The sequence below is a fragment of the Pseudophryne corroboree genome, chromosome 8, assembly GCF_028390025.1.
Source record: "Pseudophryne corroboree isolate aPseCor3 chromosome 8, aPseCor3.hap2, whole genome shotgun sequence".
In the NCBI taxonomy this organism is placed as follows: Eukaryota; Metazoa; Chordata; class Amphibia; order Anura; family Myobatrachidae; genus Pseudophryne; species Pseudophryne corroboree.
Window position 1 is genome coordinate 401,942,833 of NC_086451.1, and position 23,026 is coordinate 401,965,858.

Here is a 23,026-nt window from a genome sequence, read left to right on the forward strand (position 1 = left end):
TTCACCAGAAATGCGGACAACAGGTGTCAAGCCGTGTGTTCCCTTTGTCAAGCTGTAATAAGTAGGGGTAAGGACGTTAACCACCTCGGAACATCCTCCCTTATACGTCACCTGCAGCGCATTCATAATAAGTCAGTGACAAGTTCAAAAACTTTGGGTGACAGCGGAAGCAGTCCACTGACCAGTAAATCCCTTCCTCTTGTAACCAAGCTCACGCAAACCACCCCACCAACTCCCTCAGTGTCAATTTCCTCCTTCCCCAGGAATGCCAATAGTCCTGCAGGCCATGTCACTGGCAATTCTGACGAGTCCTCTCCTGCCTGGGATTCCTCCGATGCATCCTTGCGTGTAACGCCTACTGCTGCTGGCGCTGCTGTTGTTGCCGCTGGGAGTCGATGGTCATCCCAGAGGGGAAGTCGTAAGCCCACTTGTACTACTTCCAGTAAGCAATTGACTGTTCAACAGTCCTTTGCGAGGAAGATGAAATATCACAGCAGTCATCCTACTGCAAAGCGGATAACTGAGGCCTTGACAACTATGTTGGTGTTAGACGTGCGTCCGGTATCCGCCGTTAGTTCACAGGGAACTAGACAATTTATTGAGGCAGTGTGCCCCCGTTACCAAATACCATCTAGGTTCCACTTCTCTAGGCAGGCGATACCGAGAATGTACACGGACGTCAGAAAAAGACTCACCAGTGTCCTAAAAAATGCAGTTGTACCCAATGTCCACTTAACCACGGACATGTGGACAAGTGGAGCAGGGCAGGGTCAGGACTATATGACTGTGACAGCCCACTGGGTAGATGTATGGACTCCCGCCGCAAGAACAGCAGCGGCGGCACCAGTAGCAGCATCTTGCAAACGCCAACTCTTTCCTAGGCAGGCTACGCTTTGTATCACCGCTTTCCAGAATACGCACACAGCTGAAAACCTCTTACGGCAACTGAGGAAGATCATCGCGGAATGGCTTACCCCAATTGGACTCTCCTGTGGATTTGTGGCATCGGACAACGCCAGCAATATTGTGTGTGCATTAAATCTGGGCCAATTCCAGCACGTCCCATGTTTTGCACATACCTTGAATTTGGTGGTGCAGAATTTTTTAAAAAACGACAGGGGCGTGCAAGAGATGCTGTCGGTGGCCAGAAGAATTGCGGGACACTTTCGGCGTACAGGCACCACGTACAGAAAACTGGAGCACCACCAAAAACTACTGAACCTGCCCTGCCATCATCTGAAGCAAGAAGTGGTAACGAGGTGGAATTCAACCCTCTATATGCTTCAGAGGTCGGAGGAGCAGCAAAAGGCCATTCAAGCCTATACAATTGAGCACGATATAGTAGGTGGAATGCACCTGTCTCAAGTGCAGTGGAGAATGATTTCAACGTTGTGCAAGGTTCTGATGCCCTTTGAACTTGCCACACGTGAAGTCAGTTCAGACACTGCCAGCCTGAGTCAGGTCATTCCCCTCATCAGGCTTTTGCAGAAGAAGCTGGAGGCATTGAAGAAGGAGCTAAAAGGGAGCGATTCCGCTAGGCATGTGGGACTTGTGGATGCAGCCCTTAATTCGCTTAACAAGGATTCACGGGTGGTCAATCTGTTGAAATCAGAGCACTACATTTTGGCCACCGTGCTCGATCCTAGATTTAAAGCCTACCTTGGATCTCTCTTTCCGGCAGACACAGGTCTGCTGGGGTTGAAAGACCTGCTGGTGACAAAATTGTCAAGTCAAGCGGAACGCGACCTGTCAACATCTCCTCCTTCACATTCTCCCGCAACTGGGGGAGCGAGGAAAAGGCTCAGAATTCCGAGCCCACCCGCTGGCGGTGATGCAGGGCAGTCTGGAGCGACTGCTGATGCTGACATCTGGTCCGGACTGAAGGACCTGACAACGATTACGGACATGTCGTCTACTGTCACTGCATATGATTCTCTCAACATTGATAGAATGGTGGAGGATTATATGAGTGACCGCATCCAAGTAGGCACGTCACACAGTCCGTACTTATACTGGCAGGAAAAAGAGGCAATTTGGAGGCCCTTGCACAAACTGGCTTTATTCTACCTAAGTTGCCCTCCCACAAGTGTGTACTCCGAAAGAGTGTTTAGTGCCGCCGCTCACCTTGTCAGCAATCGGCGTACGAGGTTACATCCAGAAAATGTGGAGAAGATGATGTTCATTAAAATGAATTATAATCAATTCCTCCGCGGAGACATTGACCAGCAGCAATTGCCTTCACAAAGTACACAGGGAGCTGAGATGGTGGATTCCAGTGGGGACGAATTGATAATCTGTGAGGAGGGGGATGTACACGGTGATATATCGGAGGGTGAAGATGAGGTGGACATCTTGCCTCTGTAGAGCCAGTTTGTGCAAGGAGAGATTAATTGCTTCTTTTTTGGGGGGGGTCCAAACCAACCCGTCATATCAGTCACAGTCGTGTGGCAGACCCTGTCACTGAAATGATGGGTTGGTTAAAGTGTGCATGTCCTGTTTTGTTTATACAACATAAGGGTGGGTGGGAGGGCCCAAGGACAATTCCATCTTGCACCTCTTTTTTCTTTTCTTTTTCTTTGCATCATGTGCTGATTGGGGAGGGTTTTTTTGGAAGGGACATCCTGCGTGACACTGCAGTGCCACTCCTAGATGGGCCCGGTGTTTGTGTCGGCCACTAGGGTCGCTAATCTTACTCACACAGTCAGCTACCTCATTGCGCCTCTTTTTTTCTTTGCGTCATGTGCTGTTTGGGGAGGGTTTTTTGGAAGGGACATCCTGCGTGACACTGCAGTGCCACTCCTAGATGGGCCCGGTGTTTGTGTCGGCCACTAGGGTCGCTAATCTTACTCACACAGCTACCTCATTGCGCCTCTTTTTTTCTTTGCGTCATGTGCTGTTTGGGGAGGGTTTTTTGGAAGGGACATCCTGCGTGACACTGCAGTGCCACTCCTAGATGGGCCCGGTGTTTGTGTCGGCCACTAGGGTCGCTAATCTTACTCACACAGCTACCTCATTGCGCCTCTTTTTTTCTTTGCGTCATGTGCTGTTTGGGGAGGGTTTTTTGGAAGGGACATCCTGCGTGACACTGCAGTGCCACTCCTAGATGGGCCCGGTGTTTGTGTCGGCCACTAGGGTCGCTAATCTTACTCACACAGCTACCTCATTGCGCCTCTTTTTTTCTTTGCGTCATGTGCTGTTTGGGGAGGGTTTTTTGGAAGGGCCATCCTGCGTGACACTGCAGTGCCACTCCTAGATGGGCCCGGTGTTTGTGTCGGCCACTAGGGTCGCTAATCTTACTCACACAGCTACCTCATTGCGCCTCTTTTTTTCTTTGCGTCATGTGCTGTTTGGGGAGGGTTTTTTGGAAGGGCCATCCTGCGTGACACTGCAGTGCCACTCCTAGATGGGCCCGGTGTTTGTGTCGGCCACTAGGGTCGCTAATCTTACTCACACAGCTACCTCATTGCGCCTCTTTTTTTCTTTGCGTCATGTGCTGTTTGGGGAGGGTTTTTTGGAAGGGACATCCTGCGTGACACTGCAGTGCCACTCCTAGATGGGCCCGGTGTTTGTGTCGGCCACTAGGGTCGCTTATCTTACTCACACAGCGACCTCGGTGCAAATTTTAGGACTAAAAATAATATTGTGAGGTGTGAGGTATTCAGAATAGACTGAAAATGAGTGTAAATTATGGTTTTTGAGGTTAATAATACTTTGGGATCAAAATGACCCCCAAATTCTATGATTTAAGCTGTTTTTTAGTGTTTTTTGAAAAAAACACCCGAATCCAAAACACACCCGAATCCGACAAAAAAAATTCGGTGAGGTTTTGCCAAAACGCGTTCGAACCCAAAACACGGCCGCGGAACCGAACCCAAAACCAAAACACAAAACCCGAAAAATTTCAGGCGCTCATCTCTAGAATCCGCATCACCTGACCACTGGCGCGTCCATAAACTTCTTCTGGCAGATATGGACATCGCACTTACTCTTGATGCCAGAGTGCAAATATCTCTCTGTGCATCTCGCATATAAAGAAATGCATCCTTTAACTGCTCTATAGTCAGTAAAATACTGTCCCTATCCAGGGTATCAATATTTTCAGACAGTGACTCCGACCAAGCCACGCCAGCACTGCACATCCAGGCTGAGGCGATTGCTGGTCTCAGTATAACACCCGTATGTGTGTATATACTTTTTAATGTATTCTCCAGCCTCCTATCAGCTGGATCCTTGAGGGCGGCCGTATCAGGAGACGGTAACGCCACTTGCTTTGATAAGCGTGTGAGCACCTTATCCACCCTAGGAGGTGTTTCCCAGCGTGCCCTAACCTCTGGCGGGAAAGGGTATAATGCCAATAACTTCTTTGAAATTAGCAGTTTTCTATCTGGGGTAACCCACGCTTCATCACACACTTCATTCAGTTCCTCTGATTCAGGAAAAACTATCGGTAGTTTTTTTCACACCCCACATAATACCCCTTTTTGTGGTACTTGCAGTATCAGAGATATGCAAAGCCTCCTTCATTGCCGTGATCATATAACGTGTGGCCCTACTGGAAAATACGTTTGTTTCTTCACCGTCGACACTGGATTCAGTGTCAGTGTCTGGGTCTGTGTCGACCGACTGAGGTAAAGGGCGTTTTACAGCCCCTGACGGTGTCTGAGACGCCTGGACAGGTACTAACTGGTTTGCCGGCTGTCTCATGTCGTCAACCGACTTTTGTATCGTGCTGACACTATCCCGTAATTCCATAAACAAAGCCATCCATTCTGGTGTCGACTCCCTAGGGGGTGACATCACCATTACAGGCAATTGCTCCGCCTCCACGCCAACATCGTCCTCATACATGTCGACACACACGTACCGACACACAGCAGACACACAGGGAATGCTCTGATAGAAGACAGGACCCCACTAGCCCTTTGGGGAGACAGAGGGAGAGTTTGCCAGCACACACCCAAGCGCTATAAATATATATAGGGACAACCTTAATAAGTGTGTTCCCTTTATAGCAGCTCAAATATTATAAATATCGCCAATAAGTGCCCCCCCTCTCTGTTTTTACCCTGTTTCTGTAGTGCAGTGCAGGGGAGAGTCCTGGGAGCCTTCCTCGCAGCGTAGCTGGGCAGGAAAATGGCGCTGTGTGCTGAGGAGAATAGGCCCCGCCCCCTTTTCGGCGGGCTTCTTCTCCCGGTTTTTTTGGAACCTGGCAGGGGTTAAATACATCCATATAGCCCCAGGGGCTATATGTGATATATTTTAGCCAGAATAGGTATATTACATTGCTGCCCAGGGCGCCCCCCCCAGCGCCCTGCACCCTCAGTGACCGCTGGTGTGAAGTGTGCGGAGAGCAATGGCGCACAGCTGCAGTGCTGTGCGCTACCTCATGAAGACTGAGACGTCTTCTGCCGCCGGTTTCTGGACCTCTTCTCTATTCGGCATATGCAAGGGGGTCGGCGGCGCGGCTCCGGTGACCCATCCAGGCTGTACCTGTGATCGTCCCTCTGGAGCTAGTGTCCAGTAGCCTAAGAAGCAAATCCATCCTGCACGCAGGAGAGTTCACTTCTTCTCCCCTAAGTCCCGCGTTGCAGTGAGCCTGTTGCCAGCAGGACTCACTGAAAATAAAAAACCTAACAAACTTTTTCTAAGCAGCTCTTTAGGAGAGCCACCTAGATTGCACCCTGCTCGGACGGGCACAAAAACCTAACTGAGGCTTGGAGGAGGGTCATAGGGGGAGGAGCCAGTACACACCACCTAGTGGTCAAACTTTTAAATTTTGTGCCCTGTCTCCTGCGGAGCCGCTATCCCCCCCATGGTCCTGACGGAGTCCCAGCATCCACTAGGACGTCAGAGAAATATATATATCACTACTGCAGGACAGGTATATATTGTATAATGACGGACCTGCTGGACACTGTCAGCACTGCAGACTCCTAAACTACTAGTATGAAGAAGATAGAAAAAAAAAAAACCACCACAGGTAGGTATACAATTATGGACGAGCGACTGCCAGTGCCGACACAGAGGTAGCTACAGCCGTGGACTACCGTACTGCATCTGCTAGTATAGACTGGATGATAATGATATAAAAAATATATATATATCACTACTGCAGGACAGGTATATATTGTATAATGACGGACCTGCTGGACACTGTCAGCACTGCAGACTCCTAAACTACTAGTTTGAAGAAGATAGAAAAAAAAAAAACCACCACAGGTAGGTATACAATTATGGACGAGCGAGTGCCAGTGCCGACACAGAGGTAGCTACAGCCGTGGACTACCGTACTGCGTCTGCTAGTATAGACTGGATGATAATGATATAAAATATATATATATATATCACTACTGCAGGACAGGTATATATTATATAATGACGGACCTGCTGGACACTGTCAGCACTGCAGACTCCTAAACTACTAGTATGAAGAAGATAGAAAAAAAAAAACCCACCACAGGTAGGTATACAATTATGGACGAGCGACTGCCAGTGCCGACACAGAGGTAGCTACAGCTGTGGACTACCGTACTGCGTCTGCTAGTATAGACTGGATGATAATGATATAAAAAATATATATATATCACTACTGCAGGACAGGTATATATTGTATAATGACGGACCTGCTGGACACTGTCAGCACTGCAGACTCCTAAACTACTAGTATGAAGAAGATAGAAAAAAAAAAAAACCACCACAGGTAGGTATACAATTATGGACGAGCGAGTGCCAGTGCCGACACAGAGGTAGCTACAGCCGTGGACTACCGTACTGCGTCTGCTAGTATAGACTGGATGATAATGATATAAAATATATATATATATCACTACTGTAGGACAGGTATATATTATATAATGACGGACCTGCTGGACACTGTCAGCACTGCAGACTCCTAAACTACTAGTATGAAGAAGATAGAAAAAAAAAAACCCACCACAGGTAGGTATACAATTATGGACGAGCGACTGCCAGTGCCGACACAGAGGTAGCTACAGCTGTGGACTACCGTACTGCGTCTGCTAGTATAGACTGGATGATAATGATATAAAAAATATATATATATCACTACTGCAGGACAGGTATATATTATATAATGACGGACCTGCTGGACACAGTCAGCACTGCAGACTCCTAAACTACTAGTATGAAGAAGATAGAAAAAAAAACCCCACCACAGGTAGGTATACAATTATGGACGAGCGACTGCCGACACAGAGGTAGCTACAGCCGTGGACTACCGTACTGCGTCTGCTAGTATAGACTGGATGATAATGATATAAAAAATATATATATATCACTACTGCAGGACAGGTATATATTATATAATGACGGACCTGATGGACACTGTCAGCACTGCAGACTCCTAAACTACTAGTATGAAGAAGATAGAAATATAATGAATGACGGACCTGCTGGACACTGTCAGCAGAATGCGTTTATAGAATAAAAAAAAAAACACCACACGAGTGTTTAACTTTTTCAGGCAGACAATATACTGGTGGTCACTGCTGGTCAGTCACACTGGCACTCTGGCAGCAAAAGTGTGCACTGTTAAATATGTACTCCTGCTATAACTGCTCCCCAGTCTCCCCCACAATTAAGCTGTGTGAGCAGTGAGCACTACTCAGCACAGTCAGATATACATAGATGATATTATCATGCAGCACACTGAGGCTGAGCACAGATATGGTATGTGACTGTGTATCGTTTTTTTTCAGGCAGAGAACGGATTATATTAAATAATAAATAAAACTGGTGGTCACTAGTATAACTATCAGCAAAACTCTGCCCTCTCTGAGTACTCCTAATGCTCCAGTAAATCAAGTGTCTCACTCTCTAACTAAACGGAGAGGACGCCAGCCACGTCCTCTCCCTATCAATCTCAATGCACGTGTGAAAATGGCGGCGACGCGCGGCTCCTTATATAGAATCCGAGTCTTGCGATAGAATACGAGCCTCGCGAGAATCCGACAGCGGGATGATGACGTTCGGGCGCACTCGGGTTAGCCGAGCAAGGCGGGAAGATCCGAGTCTGCCTCGGACCCGTGTAAAAAGCGTGAAGTTCGGGGGGGTTCGGTTTCCGAGAAACCGAACCCGCTCATCACTACTTTCCCACCGCCGTCTCCAACCCGACATATTGCTGGGTTGATGACGTTGCCGGTGACATGGTGGGGGTGCCGGCGCTTGGGGATCACATGATCCCCAAACGCCATCTGTCCATTCCTGTGAACGGGAAGCCATGTTGATGCAACCCAGCTCCCGTTTACACAGCGCAGTTTGCCCCATGTTCAACCCTGCAAACTACCCGTGTTGGAATTTGGGTCACTTGATCTGGATTATTCCAACTCGACCCTTTTACACCAACCAACAACACGGTTTATGCACGTTCATGTGCAATAACCCGTGTTATATGCTGGCGGTGTAAAAGTGGTATAAGTATGTTCATTAACATTCTGTTTAAAAAAATTCCATTCAACAAGGGGCATAACAGGTAAGCTGTATTAATATATGGGGGAGGGGGACCTTGGACTGCACACCCTAATTGCAGATGTTAATTATCTCTTCATTAAGTGTCATTCTGCATGTCTGCTTATCACATCTCTGCCTATCACAGTAATGCAGGATGTCTTGGTGCAGCAATGTCTTAAAATATTAAAATGAGAGTTACTGAAGAGATGTTACTGTAACTCACCTATGTGATGATCTCATATTGCGTCAACATAGTGCTGATGCAATATATAATGACTCTTGTGTGACCAAGTAGTGTGACCGTGTTGTGCATGATATCACAAAATAATGTAAGATCTGTATGCAACAAACACGGCAACCAGCAGCAGCAGGACCTGCAAGTAAGCATTAAGATATCTTCAGATTTTGATAGCAGTTGAGCAAAACCATGGCCCTCATTCCGAGTTGATCGCTCGGTATTTTTCATCGCATCGCAGTGAAATTCCGCTTAGTACGCATGCGCAATATTCGCACTGCGACTGCGCCAAGTAATTTTACAATGGAGATAGTATTTTTACTCACGGCTTTTTCATCGCTCCGGCGATCGTAATGTGATTGACAGGAAATGGGTGTTACTGGGCGGAAACAGGCCGTTTTATGGGCGTGCGGGAAAAAACGCTACCGTTTCCGGAAAAAACGCAGGAGTGGCCGGGGAAACGGGGGAGTGTCTGGGCGAACGCTGGGTGTGTTTGTGACGTCAAAACAGGAACGACAAGCACTGAACTGATCGCACAGGCAGAGTAAGTCTGAAGCTACTCTGAAACTGCTAAGTAGTTAGTAATCGCAATATTGCGAATACATCGTTCGCAATTTTAAGAAGCTAAGATTCACTCCCAGTAGGCGGCAGCTTAGCGTGTGTAACTCTGCTAAAATCGCCTTGCGAGCGATCAACTCGGAATGAGGGCCCATGTGCACTGCAGGGAGGCAGATATAACATGTGCAGAGAGAGTTAGATTTGGGTGGATTATTTTGTTTCTGTGCAAGGTAAATACTGGCAGCTTTATTTTTACACTGCAATTTAGATTGCAGATTGAACTCACCACACCCAAATCTAACTCTCTCTGCACATGTTAAATCTGCCTCCCTGCAGTGCACATGGTTTTGCTCAAATGCTAACAAAGGCCCTCATTCCGAGTTGTTCGCTCTGTAATTTTCTTCGCATCGCAGCGATTTTCCGCTAATTGCGCATGCGCAATGTTCGCACTGCGACTGCGCCAAGTAAATTTGCTAAGAAGTTTGGTATTTTACTCACGGCATTACAAGGTTTTTTCTTCGTTCTGGTGATCGTTGTGTGATTGACAGGAAGTGGGTGTTTCTGGGCGGAAACTGGCCGTTTTATGGGAGTGTGTGAAAAAACGCTGCAGTTTCTGGGAAACGCGGGAGTGGCTGGAGAAATGGGGGAGTGTCTGGGCGAACGCTGGGTGTGTTTGTGACGTCAAACCAGGAACGAAACTGACTGAACTGATCGCAGTGGCAGAGTAAGTGTCGAGCTACTCAGAAACTGCTTAGAAATTTCTATTCGCAATTTTGAGAATCTTTCGTTCGCAATTTTGCTAAGCTAAGATTCACTCCCAGTAGGCGGCGGCTTAGCGTGTGCAATGCTGCTAAAAGCAGCTTGCGAACGAACAACTTGGAATGACGGCCAAAATTCCTGCTGCGATCAACTCGGAATTACCCCCTATGTTCTCTTTATTCTGTGGTGGTCTTCTCTGTTTTTTTTTATAAGAACAGCAATAATAAGTGTATTTCCGGCGCAAATAATGCTAAAATAATTCAGGTTGCTTAAATATTTTGCGATCTTAACCTGTCTAGCATTGCTACAGATGTGTCTGCCCACATCTTTGCTAAAAAGGACCGAATGGCGTGGCGTTGCTGCGATCATCCATTCTATCCGATGCTTCTGCAGCGTAGACAAAAATCTGTAGTGTGTGTACAGAGTCACAATCTTTTCAGCAGAAACATTTTGTCAGATGAGTTTTATGGATCGCAAGTTAGATTGTGTATGCATGAATCCAGAGGTGTCGGAACGGGGGGGGGATTTACAGCTTGACCACCCCAAAATTGACAGAGGTGCCACGTCAGTAAGTAAAGGGTGGCATGGAGAGGGGGGTGTTGGAGGCAGATGCGTCAGAACAGGGGGCAAGGTGAAGTGGAGGTGGGGATGAGCTCTTACCTACGGATCCCTGCAGGCGGCTCCTCCATTAATTGTAGTCTGCTGCTGCAGCGTACTGTCCCATGTCCTGTCCTAGCCAGCTGTCTTTCACTGATGCATTGTTGAGAGGAGGTGTGGCCATGCTGAGCCTGCTGGCACATCCCAGGATCAAAGCCATGCCTCCAGCCAGTAATGCATCTGAGAGACAGCCGGCATCTGAGAGACAGCCGGTAAGGACAGGACATGGGACAGCACACTGCAGCAGCAGACTGCTTTTAAAGAAGGAGCCGTTCGTGGGGATCTGGAGGTAAGCAAATCCCCGGGCAGGGCAAAAGAGAGGAGTGGCAAAATGATTTTTTTTTTTACAAAACCACCCCCCAACCACAAACCATTCTGGCGCCCCTGCATAAATCTGTACTTTGATTGGGACTTCCGATTGTAAGTGTTGTCTTACATTTTGTTTTTCCAGTCCCTCTGTTTAACCTATGTACTGAAATTGTAACAAACCTCTTTTGTATCCCAGTCCGGGTCTTTACTTGTACTTTTACTGCTCTACTGTATTTATCAATCTTATACACCAGCACCAATATTTGAGAAAGTCAAAGTGACCTTTTCAGTGCGTTCAAAGTGATATTATAAGTTGCAGCCAGGAAGGAATATGAGCTCCTAAACTTGCTTCAAATGACTCATAGGATGTACTGTACATTAAATTATGGTGCAAAGTAACACAAAAGGAAATATAATTCCTTATTCCTGACTGATAGATTTTGATGTGTCTGTTGTCTTTGTTTGCATTTGATTTCTGCTTTTGACTCCTACTGTACCTGGCTGATTCATCATCTTGATTTTGATTCATAGATTTATTCAACTCACTAACGGCCTATGACCCACCACAATACATGACCATGATGCTAAATTAATTTCTTACAATAACTTAGAAATAACCAAATAATCATAAATAACGAGACATAGACAGTCATTGTAGTAAAAAGATATATCATAGTTATTTGCTAAAAATAAAAAAGGAAAGGAGGACGGAAGGGAGCATGGTGGCAAACAAAGACCAGCTGCCAGACTAACTATAACAAACACCAGCATAATCGCTCGTGCACCACCCTCCCTTAGACACAACTTAAGTTAGACCCACACGGATGAGTGGCACAGCCGAACTCATAAAGGGGGATCAGCAACCACCAAACTAAAGGAGGGTGCATCCATTTAACATGACTAAAACAAACACAAACACATCTGTTCATATTGCCAAACATCAAAATAATCAATACACCCATGAAAACCACTGACTACTAAAGCAAAAAAAACACTAACCAACCTTACAGCCTCAGGACAAAGAGGTTGGACAGGAAGTTCCAAAGCTTACAAGAATAAACACGCCCCTCACTAAAACACTAATCACACCACGTGCAAATCTTTTAAACCCTTCCTAATCCCCATGTTGTTAAAAAATCCCATGGCAATGTTCCTTAATGGGTCAATGGCCTCTGGGTTTAACAATCAATGCTCACCTCACTTGGACTAATCACAAATAAATGAGTCGTGTATCTCTCAGATCACACGCGACTAGCGGAGTGTTAATAACTTTCAGGTTCAATTAAACCTTCAGTTGCCCTTCTTCCAGCTCTGGACTCCTGGCCCTTGCTCTCATGATATGGTTCCTTTACTGATTCAGCATTGCTAAAGTACATGCTTAAATCATGATTCTCTTTGACCAATCTGCAAACCTATGCATTCTTTCCATTTATGTTACTTCTTGTCCTAAGATCAAATTTTGTCCACAGTTATTGATCTGTGATTCCCTGATTTTTGTATTGATGTGCATAAGTGTACTCCACTGCAATGGTGCAGGTCTGCCCAGTTTGCAGGGAATTAAATGTCCTGGTGACCTCATAATCACACTGTACATATCCTGTGTATGAGTTCTGTTATGCCAGCTCCCCTGTAATTTTCTGTTTGTCATTTTAAAACCAGGATATTTTATGCTATGTGTGCTGTATACTAGGCCTATTTAGCTGACCTTGTAACAAGAAGCCTTGTGACTAGATTAGCACACCAAGCCTTGTGACTAGATTCTGATCACTCTCATAACCCTCCCAGCTGTCCAAAATTTGGTGGAACAGGTCCATTTTTGGGCACTGTCCCAAGGTTCCACACACAGGGCTCGTTGTCCCTAGGAAGAGAAGGTTTTCTAAGGTGATTTTACGCACTGCTATTCTGCATAGCAGCCCGCCAGCTTGGAGAATGCTGGGCATGCCTCACAACATGACAAGGAATGAGAAAGTGATGTCCAGACATGCGCCCAACTTGGCACAATGGGGTGTGGTACAAAGGAGTATCTAAGGCATCCCAATCCATTCCTCTCAAATGTTGAGAAATATGCTCTCTGTCTGCAGCTTACCTTAACCTTATATCTGCATTCTGACCACACTTACTATCTGACCAATGCCTTGACCTACTGTATATTCTGACTACTCTTTCTGTTTGATACTTGTTTGGATACTTGGCTTGGAGTTTTGCCTGCTACTGTAAGCTGCACTATGCCATACAATTTCCATACACATAAACCAGAGGTTTTTTTAATGGCTAGGGGACCTGTCTACCTCTTCCCCTGCTCCATGCTGTGCCACCTTACTTTCTGCTATTGGCACAATCTTCAATGTGATATCTTTATTATCTGGCGCATACAGGACATTGAAAATTGCAAAAGAACTGGCACAGTGCCACAACTTTTACTATCATCTACATCTGTGCCATCTCTCCAAATATTTCACATGAAATATTGGGGGTCATTCCGAGTTGTTCGCTCGCTAGCAGATTTTAGAAGCATTGCACACGCTAGGCCGCCGCCCTCTGGGAGTGTATCTTAGCAGAATTGCGAACGTAAGATTAGCAGAATTGCGAATAGAAATTTCTTAGCAGTTTCTGAGTAGCTCGAGACTTACTCCTACACTGCGATCAGCTCAGGCCGTTTCGTTCCTGGTTTGACGTCACAAACACACCCTGCGTTCGGTAAGCCACTCCCCCGTTTCTCCAGACACTCCGCTTTTTATCCTGGCACGCCTGCGTTTTTCTGCACACTCCCAGAAAACGGCCAGTTTCCGCCCAGAAACACCCACTTCCTGTTAATCACACTCCGATCACTTCAACGATATAAATTCTTTGTTCGGACGTAAGTAAATCTACTAAGTTTTGTGCTAAAATACTTAGCGCATGCGCACTGCGTACCATGAGCATGCGCATTTTTGCCTTAATCGCTCCGTTGCGAAAATCAGCAATGAGCGAACAACTTTGAATGACCCCCTTTGTTCTGCTGGCAGACTGAATAGAGGGGGATCTGCTGTAGGCACACTGCGGCATCTGATCTGGTGGCACCCATTATAGTAAAGCCACTGACTTAGGGGTCTATTTAGTAAGCCTTGGATGGAGTAAAAGTGGACAAAGATAAAGTACCAGCCAATCATCTCCTAACTGCCATATCACAGGCTGTGTTAGAAAAATGATAGCTAGGAGCTCATTGGCCGGTACTTTATCTCAGTTGACGTTATCTCCATGCAAGACTAAGGGAGACATGTACTAAGCAGTGATAAAAATGGAGAAGTGAGCCAGTGGAGAAGTTTACCATGGCAACCATTCACCTGCTCTTTATACATTTATAGTATGCAAATTCTAAATGTTACATCAATGCTGATTGGTTGCCATGGGCAACTTCTCCATTGACTCACTTCTCCACTTTTATCACTGCTTAGTTTATGTCCCCCTAAAGTAAATAGACCCCTTAGACCACTATGGGGTACATGTACTAAGCAGTGATAAAAGTGGCGACGTGAGCCAGTGGAGAAGTTGCCCATGGCAACCAATCAGCATTGATGTAACATTTATAATTTGCATACTATAAAAGTATACAGAGCAGCTGATTGGTTACTATGGGCAACTTCTCCACTGTCTGTGGGAAAATATGCAGCTCATATGTTGGTACCATCCCTGTACTAACTGTACTAATCATGAAATGAGTATTTGCCATCCTTCATTCATCCATAAGATTCTGTAAAAGACAAATGTAATGTTGAGTAGCTATAAACAACCAAATTGTTAAAAATCAACATTGAACAGTGTCACTGAAAATGTGTCATTACTTTTACAAGGTTTCATACAGTAGATCTGTGAAGAACTCCATATACTTAGCAGTTATAGCGACATTCTAACCCTGTGACATAGCAGTACACAGTTTATATCAACCTCTTTGTTACAATCATTTATTAAGTCCTGAATTTTGTTTTATATTTTTCCGGCTTTCAAGCAAAAGTGCATGATGAGATTGACTGTGTCATTGGCCGACATCGCAGCCCAACTATTCAAGACCGGAACAACATGCCTTATACAGAAGCAGTGATTCATGAAATGCAAAGATTCACCGACATGTCTCCATTGGGTTATCCACGTAAAACATTAAAAGAGGTGAAGCTAAAAGGATACACACTACCAAAGGTATATATCTCTTTATGGATGTATTTGTAAGTCTGCATTTTTCACCAAGAGGCAATTCCAAAAATTACATAAATTAAATATTTATAAAAATGGCAACAGCCAGTTTCAATGATGATGAGTATATAACTAAAATAATAGGAATGATGGGGTCTATTCATGAAGCAATGAAAAGGGTGGAGAAGTGAGCCAGTAGAGAAGTTGCCCACGGCAACCAATCAGCATTAAAGTAACATCTATAATTTGCATAATATACAATTGTACAGAGCAGCTGATTGGTTGCCATGTACAACTTCTCCACCGGCTCACTTCTCCACTCTTTTCACTGCTTCTTGAATAGACCTCTATATTACTGTATTTTCATTGTGACAAAAAATGTGACAAAATCAAAATTAGCGGTAACATGTAGTACCGAGACATGACTCGAATCTGCGTGCCAAAATCAGATCTTGCAATGAGGCAAAATGCCATGTACTGTACCTGGAAGTCTCAGATTACTGTGTTTTTGATCTCATAATCTAATCTGAGGTGAAGCAGGTTAAACGTAATTTTAATATAATTCTTTAGGCTTGCATTTTTCAGTCACCTTTAAGGACACTGTGATGATTCTCATCTACCATTCTGACACTAGCATATGCAGGTAAAGGCAGAATGAACACTGCCTGTCAGTATTACAGAGTTGACATCCAGGGGCTGGCTTCTCTTCATCTATCACTCATATTATTCCTATTAGGGACAATAAGGTAATTGAGCAGTCTTTCCTACATTTACTGTAGAACCGTTCTCTACAATAAGACTTCTCAAGTGGGACCCATCATGTCAAGTTTTTCGTGGAGTATCGAGCAGGTGGACACCAATGAGATGCCTATATCGTTCTCTATTGGGGCCATGGTCACCCTGGTGTCAAATTCAACTATGGCCCACATGGCAGCAACGTTATCCTCGGTCATGGCAGACACAGATTGGCTGCAGCACTCCTTGTCTTCCAGGGACCGTCTACTGTGCCGAAATGCTGCAAACCACTCGAATTGGTGCTTCCTTCCCAAAAGCAGCTTTCAGTAGAGCAAAAACCTCCTGCTGTCGCAGACCACTCTTGTAGTTGTAGAAAATCATGGATCTATATTGGCTTCTGTGGAGCTCCATAATCAGTTTATGAAGGAAGTAGACATGCAGACTTCTTCGGTGTGCAGTGCTGCTTATATAGGATTCTGAGCCATGAAATTTCACAAGAACTTTAGTCAGAGATTACAGTTTACAACCAGTTAAATTATGTATACTCTACAAATACACTTCACACTCTTTTTTTTAACTAAAATAATGGCAAAATGGATATTTCCACACTCTTTTCACATTATTTTCGCATCACCTAAAGGTGTCAAAGGCTTTTGGAGGAGTTTTCATAAACAAAACTCCTCCAAGCACTTATATTGGCATTCTTTTAGCAAGCAGATTGCATTTCCTGTACTTGTAATGGGAAATGTGATTTTTTTCAGATTTACTAAAGGCAAATTGTAAAATAATACCGGCGGCAGCCTTGCACTAATAATGCCATTTTCAGATGGCATTATGCAGGCTTCCCTCTGTTTCCTCTACTCCTGGTCAGCACTTCCTGTATGCTGGCAGGCAGAGCAGAGCACAAAGGTGGCTACTGTGATTAGCCTGTATGTCTAACAGACCACTCACTGATCACAGAGAAAATAGTTATAATAGAAAAAAAAAAAAAAAAATTAAACTTACCATTCAGGGTTCTGTGATCCTTCTCTATGACCTGGGCAGCTGATCTGTGCAGTCAGCAGAGGTGCCAGGACTTTTACTGCACCTCAACTGACTGTACAGATTAGCTAACCAGGTCATAGAGAAGGAACCCACTGATCGCCAATCCTTGTGCTAGGTTTAATTTTATTTATTTTCTATTCTAACTAGGCAGAGGAAAAGAAGAGGAGGCAGGAAGCAGCGCAGCAGCAGGGGAGCATGGGTAGACGCAGGAGCACAGCTGGAGAAGGGGGCATGGACAGATGCAGTAGCACAGCTGGAGCAGGAGGGCAGCAAAGGCAGGAGCATAGTGGAGGAGCTAGCACATGCGCAGCAGTGGTGGATTTAGCGGGGGGCGATTAGGGCGAACGCACCCCCCTACACATACTGGTGCCGGGATGGATGGCCGGGTCCCGCCGCAACAATCATCATCGCAGGGCCAGCCCAACGTTGTATGCCAGACTCAGGAGGGCTCAGTAAATGACGTCACGCACTCTCTGCTGTGGCTACTCGTCCGCTCGACACAGGCTGCTCTCTGCAGGGGACCCCATTACAGGGCAGTTTAACATCTGACCTGGCGCCAGCTGCTTCCTGCCCGGGCCCTGGCAGACTGTCACTGTGAGCGCATTGGACAGCTGCCGGGTGCCGGAGCTCCAGCGCATTCATCATAGTCTCCTCTCCTGTACCATCAGTCACTGTAATGTGCTGGGAGAGGAGCCGAATGAAGCAGGGTGGAGGCACGGACTTTTAAATTAGGTAGAGATTGCAGGTGCAGACATCGCAGTGAGGTAAGCACAACTGTGCACCTCCGGAGCGGAGCTGAATAGCTTACCCCTGCTGCTGGATGAAAGAAGATAAGAGAATATCATTTCTTTCCTCCCTCTATGCCCCTCCTCCAGACCCCAATTTGGAATCTGTGCCCAGTGAGACTGGATGAACTCTGAGGAGCTCTACTGAGTTTCTCTGAAAAAGACTTATGTTAGTTTTTTTATTTTCAGGGAGTACTGCTGGCAACAGTCTCCCTGCTTCGTGGGACTTAGGGGAGAGAAGTCAGACCAACTTCTGTGAGTTTAAAGGCACTGCTTCTTTGGCTACAGGACACCATTAGCTCCTGAGGGTCTGATCGCTAGGTACGCCTAGATGCTCGTTGCCAGAGCCCGCTGTCACCCCCCTTGCAGAGCCAGAAGTCAGAAGACTGGTGAGTAGAAGAAGAAAAGAAGACTTCAGTGACGGTTTCTGAGGTACAGCAGCGCTCACACGCTGCGCGCCATGCTCCCACACACAGCGGCTCTACAAGGTGCAGGGTGCGGGGGGGGGGGGGGGGGCGCCCTGGGCAGCATATATCACCTCTATAAGTAACTGGCAAGAGCGGACATAGTGCCAGGGCACTTTCCAGGCCCCCCCGCCAGTATAAAAATTTATTTTGAAAGAGTGGGTCTGAAGTGCGCCATTACGGGGGCGGAGCTTAGCCCTCACAGCACACAGCCCGGCACCATTTTCTCTACACAAGGCTGCAGAGACGCTGGTCCTTCCTCATACCCTACTGCATAAGTATCAGGGTGAAAAATGGGGGGGGCACAGTTATTTTGGTGCATTATATGTTAATTATGAAAGCGCTGCAGGTCTGGGGCATTTTCAGTGGTGTTTCAGACTGGGATTGAGCGCTGGGTTGTGTGCTGGCAATAACTCCATCTGTGTCCCTCTGACAGGCTTTAATGTGGGTCTGTCCCCTATAGGCCCAGTGTGTGTGTGTGGGTGTTGGGTGCACGCATGTCTGAAGCAAAGTGCTCTTCCCAGGAGGAGACTGTTAGGGACACAAACGACTGTGGGAGTGACCCTATTGGCACCGCCAACACCTGATTGGGTGAATTTTTTGGGTGCTTTGAATGCTAATGTGGCTCTGATAAATAAGAGATTGGATAAATCTGAGTCTCAGAATCAATAATGAAAGAAATCCATAGAGGATGTGTTGTTAAAAGCCCAGACCCCCTCGGGGTCACAAAAACGTTCATTTGCCCAGCTGGCAGACATGGATACCGACACGGACACTGACTCTAGTGTCGACTATAGTGATGCCAGATTAGATCCAAAACTGGCAAAGAGCATTCAGTACATGATTTTGGCAATAAAAGACGTATTACATATCACTGAGGACCCTGCTGTTTCTGATACTAGGGTCTGTATGTATAAAGGAAAGAAACCTGAGGTAATGTTTCCTCCATCTCATGAACTGAACACGCTTTGGGAAAAGGTTTGGGAAAATACAAAGTTTCAGATTCCCAAAAGGATTCCAGTGGCGTATCTGTTTCCCTCTGGGGATAGGGAAAAATGGGAGTCACCCCCCATTGTGGACAAAGCTCTATCACGGCTGTCCAAAAGGTGGCTCTTCCGTCCCCTGACACGGCAGCCTTAAAGGATCCTGCGGATCATAGGCAGGAAAATACATTGAAATCCATTTATGTCACCACGGGTATGCTACTCAAACCAGCCATTGCATCTGCGTGGGTGAGTAGTGCTATCGAAAAATGGGCAGATAACATGTCATCTGAAATAGATACCCAGGATAGGGACAGCATTCTTTTGACACTAGGTTATATCAGGGACGCTGCAATAGGAAGCTTCGAGGGATATTGGCCTCTTGGGATCAAGGGCCAATGCCATGGCAGTCTCAGCTAGTAGAGCATTGTGGATTCATCAATGGAATGCTGATGCTGACTCTAAGAAAGCTATGGAGTCTCTTCCGTATAAAGGTGGTGTATTGTTTGGTGACCGCCTCGCTGATTTGGTATCTACGGCTACCACAGGTGTCATAATTTTTACCTTATGTGCCTGCACCACAAAAGAAAGCACACCACTATCAGATGCAGTCCTTTCGGCCCAATAAATACAGAAAAGGCCGAGGGTCTTCCTTTCTTGCTACTAGAGGAAAAGGAAAAGGTAAATGATCACCGCCCGTGTCCGGTTCCCAGGAGCAGAAGTCCTCCCCGGCTTCTGCCAAATCCACCGCATGACGCTGGGGCTCCTCTGCGGGAGTCCGCACCGTATGGGGGGTACGTCTCAAGCTCTTCAGTCAGTTCTGGGTTCGTTCAGCCCTGGACCCATGAGTTTTAGAAATAGTGTCCCAGGGGTACAAACTGGAGTTTCAAGACATTCCCCCTCACCGATTTTTCAAATCAGCCTTACCAGCTTCTCTTCCGGACAGGGAGGTGGTATGCGCCGCAATACAAAAATTGTGTCACAATCAAGTCATTGTCAGGGTTCCCCCGTCACAACAGGGAGAAGGCTTTTATTTGAGCCTGTTCGTGGTCCCGAAGCCAGACGGCTCAGTCAGACCAATCCTGAACCTCAAATCCCTAAATTTCTACCTAAGAAAATTCAAATTCAAGATGGAATCTCTCCGGGCAGTGATCTCCAGTCTGGAGGAGGGGGATTTTATGGTGTCGGTAGACATAAAGAATGCCTACTTACATGTTCCCATTTATCCTCCACATCAGGCTTACCTGAGGTTTGCAGTTCAGGATTGTAATTACCAATTTCAGACGTTGCCGTTTGGTCTGTCCACGGCTTCGAGGATTTTCACCAAAGTAATGGCAGAAATTATGGATCTCCTGCGCAAGCAAGGAGTCACAATTATCCCATACTTGGACAATCTCCTGATAAAGGCGAGATCCAAAGACCAATTGCTGCAGAACATTACGCTCTCCCTGACAATTCTGCAGCAACATGGTTGGCTCCTAAACTTGCCAAAATCACAGTTGGTTCCTATGAGATGGCTGTCGTTTTTGGGAATGATTCTGGACACAGAATTACAGAGAGTTTTTCTTCCAGTTGAGAAGGGTATGGAAATTCAGATCCTGGTCAAACAAATTCTCAAACCAGCAAAAGTATAGATCCATCAATGAACTCGGTTGCTGGAGAATATGGTGACGGCCTACGAGGTCATTCAGTTTGGCAGATTCCATGCCAGAGTGTTTCAGTGGGACCTGTTAAACAAGTGGTCCAGGTCCCATCTGCACATGCACCGAAGGATAATCCTGTCTTCCAAGACCAGAATCTCACTCCTGTGGTGGCTGCACAGCTCTCATCTCCTAGAGGGACGCAGGTTCGGGATCCAGGACTGGATCTTAGTGACCAGGGATGCGAGTCTCCGAGACAGGGGAGCAGTCACACAGGGGGAAAGCTTCCAGGGAAGATGGTCAAGCCAGGAAATTTGTCTACACATAAACATTATGGAGCTAAGGGACATTTACAATGGCCTTCTGCAAGCAGAACATCTTCTTCGCAATCGGCCCGTCTTGATTCAGTCGGACAACATAATAGCAGTAGCGTACATACACCGCCAGGGCGGAACAAAGAGCAGAGCGGCAATGGGGGAGGCCACAACGATTCTCTTCTGGGCAGAAAGGCATACAAGTGCTCTGTCAGCGATCTTCATTCCAGGAGTGGACAACTGGGAAGCAGACTTCCTTTAGCAGACAGGATCTCCATCCAGGAGAGTGGGGTCTTCATCAAGAGGTCTTTGCAGAAGAGAAAAGTCTTTGGGGAATTCCTCAAATAGACATGATGGTGTTGCGCCTCAACAAGAAACTTCAGAAATATTGTTCCAGGTCGAGAGACCCTCAAGCAATAGCAGTGGACGCCCTAGTGACACCGTGGGTGTTCCAGTCGGTGTATGTGTTTTCTCTGCTTCCACCCGTTCCAAAAGTAATAAAGATCATAAGAAGAACAAAGGTTCAAGCTATTCTCATTGTTCCAGACTGGCCAAGGAGGGCTTGGTATCCAGATCTTCAGGAATTACTTATAGGAGATCCCTGGCCTCTTCCTCTGAGGGAGGATCTTTTACAGCAGGGGCCTTGCGTGTTCCAAGACTTACCGCAAGTTCGTTTGACGGCTTAGCGGTTGAACGCCGGATCCTAACCTGAAAGGGTATTCCCAAGGAAGTCATCCCCACTCTTATTCAGGCCAGGAAAGGAGTAACGTCTAAACATTACCACCGTATTTGGAGAAAATACGTGTCTTGGTGTGAATCCAGGAAGGCTCCTACGGAAGAATTTTATTTAGGACGTTTTCTCCATTTTCTACAAGCTGGTGTGGATGCGGGACTAAAGTTGAGCTCAATTAAAGTACAAATTTCAGCCTTACCGGTTTTCTTCCAAAAACAATAGGCCTCCCTTCCAGAAGTTCAGACTTTTGTGAAAGGCATGTTACACATCCAAACTCCCTTTGTGCCCCCAGTGTCACCGTGGGATCTTAACGTGGTGTTGCAATTCCTTCAATTTCATTGGTTTGAACCTTTACAGAAGGTAGAGTTGAAATTCCCCACTTGGAAAGTGGTCATGCTGATGGCCTTGGCATCCGCAAGGCGGGTGTCTGAATTAGTGGCATTGTCTCACAAGAGCCCTTATTTGATCTTCCATGAAGATAGAGCAGAGCTGAGGACTCATCAGAAATTTCTGCCGAAAGTGGTTTCGTCGTTCCACTTGAACTAACCTATTGTGGTGCCAGTGGCTACTGACGCCTTGCAGGAATCAAAGTTTCTCGATATAGTCAGAGCTTTGTAAATTTATGTTGCCAGAACGGCTCAGTTTAGGAAAATGGAGGCTCTGTTTGTCCTGTATGCTCACAACAAGATTGAGGCTCCTGCTGCCAAGCAGACTATTGCGCTCTGGATCTGTCATACGATTCAGCATGCTCATTCTATGGCTGGATTGAGGTTACCGGAATCGGTAAAGGCACATTCTACCAGAAAGGCGGGCTCGTCCTGGGCAGCTGCTCAGGGGGTCTCGGCATTACAACTTTGCCGAGCGGCTACATGGTAGGGTTCAAACACCTTTGCAAAGTTTTACAAGTTTGATACCCTGGCTGATGAGGACCTCATGTTTGGTCAATCAGTCCTGCAGACTCATCCGCACTCTCCTGCCCGTTCTAGAGCTTTGGTATAACCCCATGGTTCTTGATGTGACCCCAGCATCCTCTAGGACATATGATAAAATAGGATTTTAATATCTACCGGTAAATCCTTTTCTCTTAGTCTGTAGAGGATGCTGGGCGCGTGTCCCAGTGCGTACTGTATCTGCAGTTTTTTGTTACGTTTTAACACATGTTGTGTGACGTTTT

The 23,026-nt window shown here is 46.3% G+C and overlaps 1 protein-coding gene across 3 annotated transcripts in view; it reads left to right on the forward strand.

Moving 5' to 3' along the window:
- Positions 1-23,026, forward strand: part of LOC134949301 (cytochrome P450 2G1-like) — a 362,663-nt gene that overhangs the window by 215,408 nt on the left and 124,229 nt on the right. For all 3 annotated transcript variants that reach the window (XR_010183138.1, XR_010183139.1, XM_063937796.1), the window contains exon 7: positions 14,973-15,160. Coding sequence is in view for 1 of the 3 variants with exons in the window: in XM_063937796.1 (XP_063793866.1) it covers positions 14,973-15,160 (188 nt within the window). In the remaining 2 variants the exon portion in view is untranslated. The remainder of the gene's footprint in view (positions 1-14,972; positions 15,161-23,026) is intronic.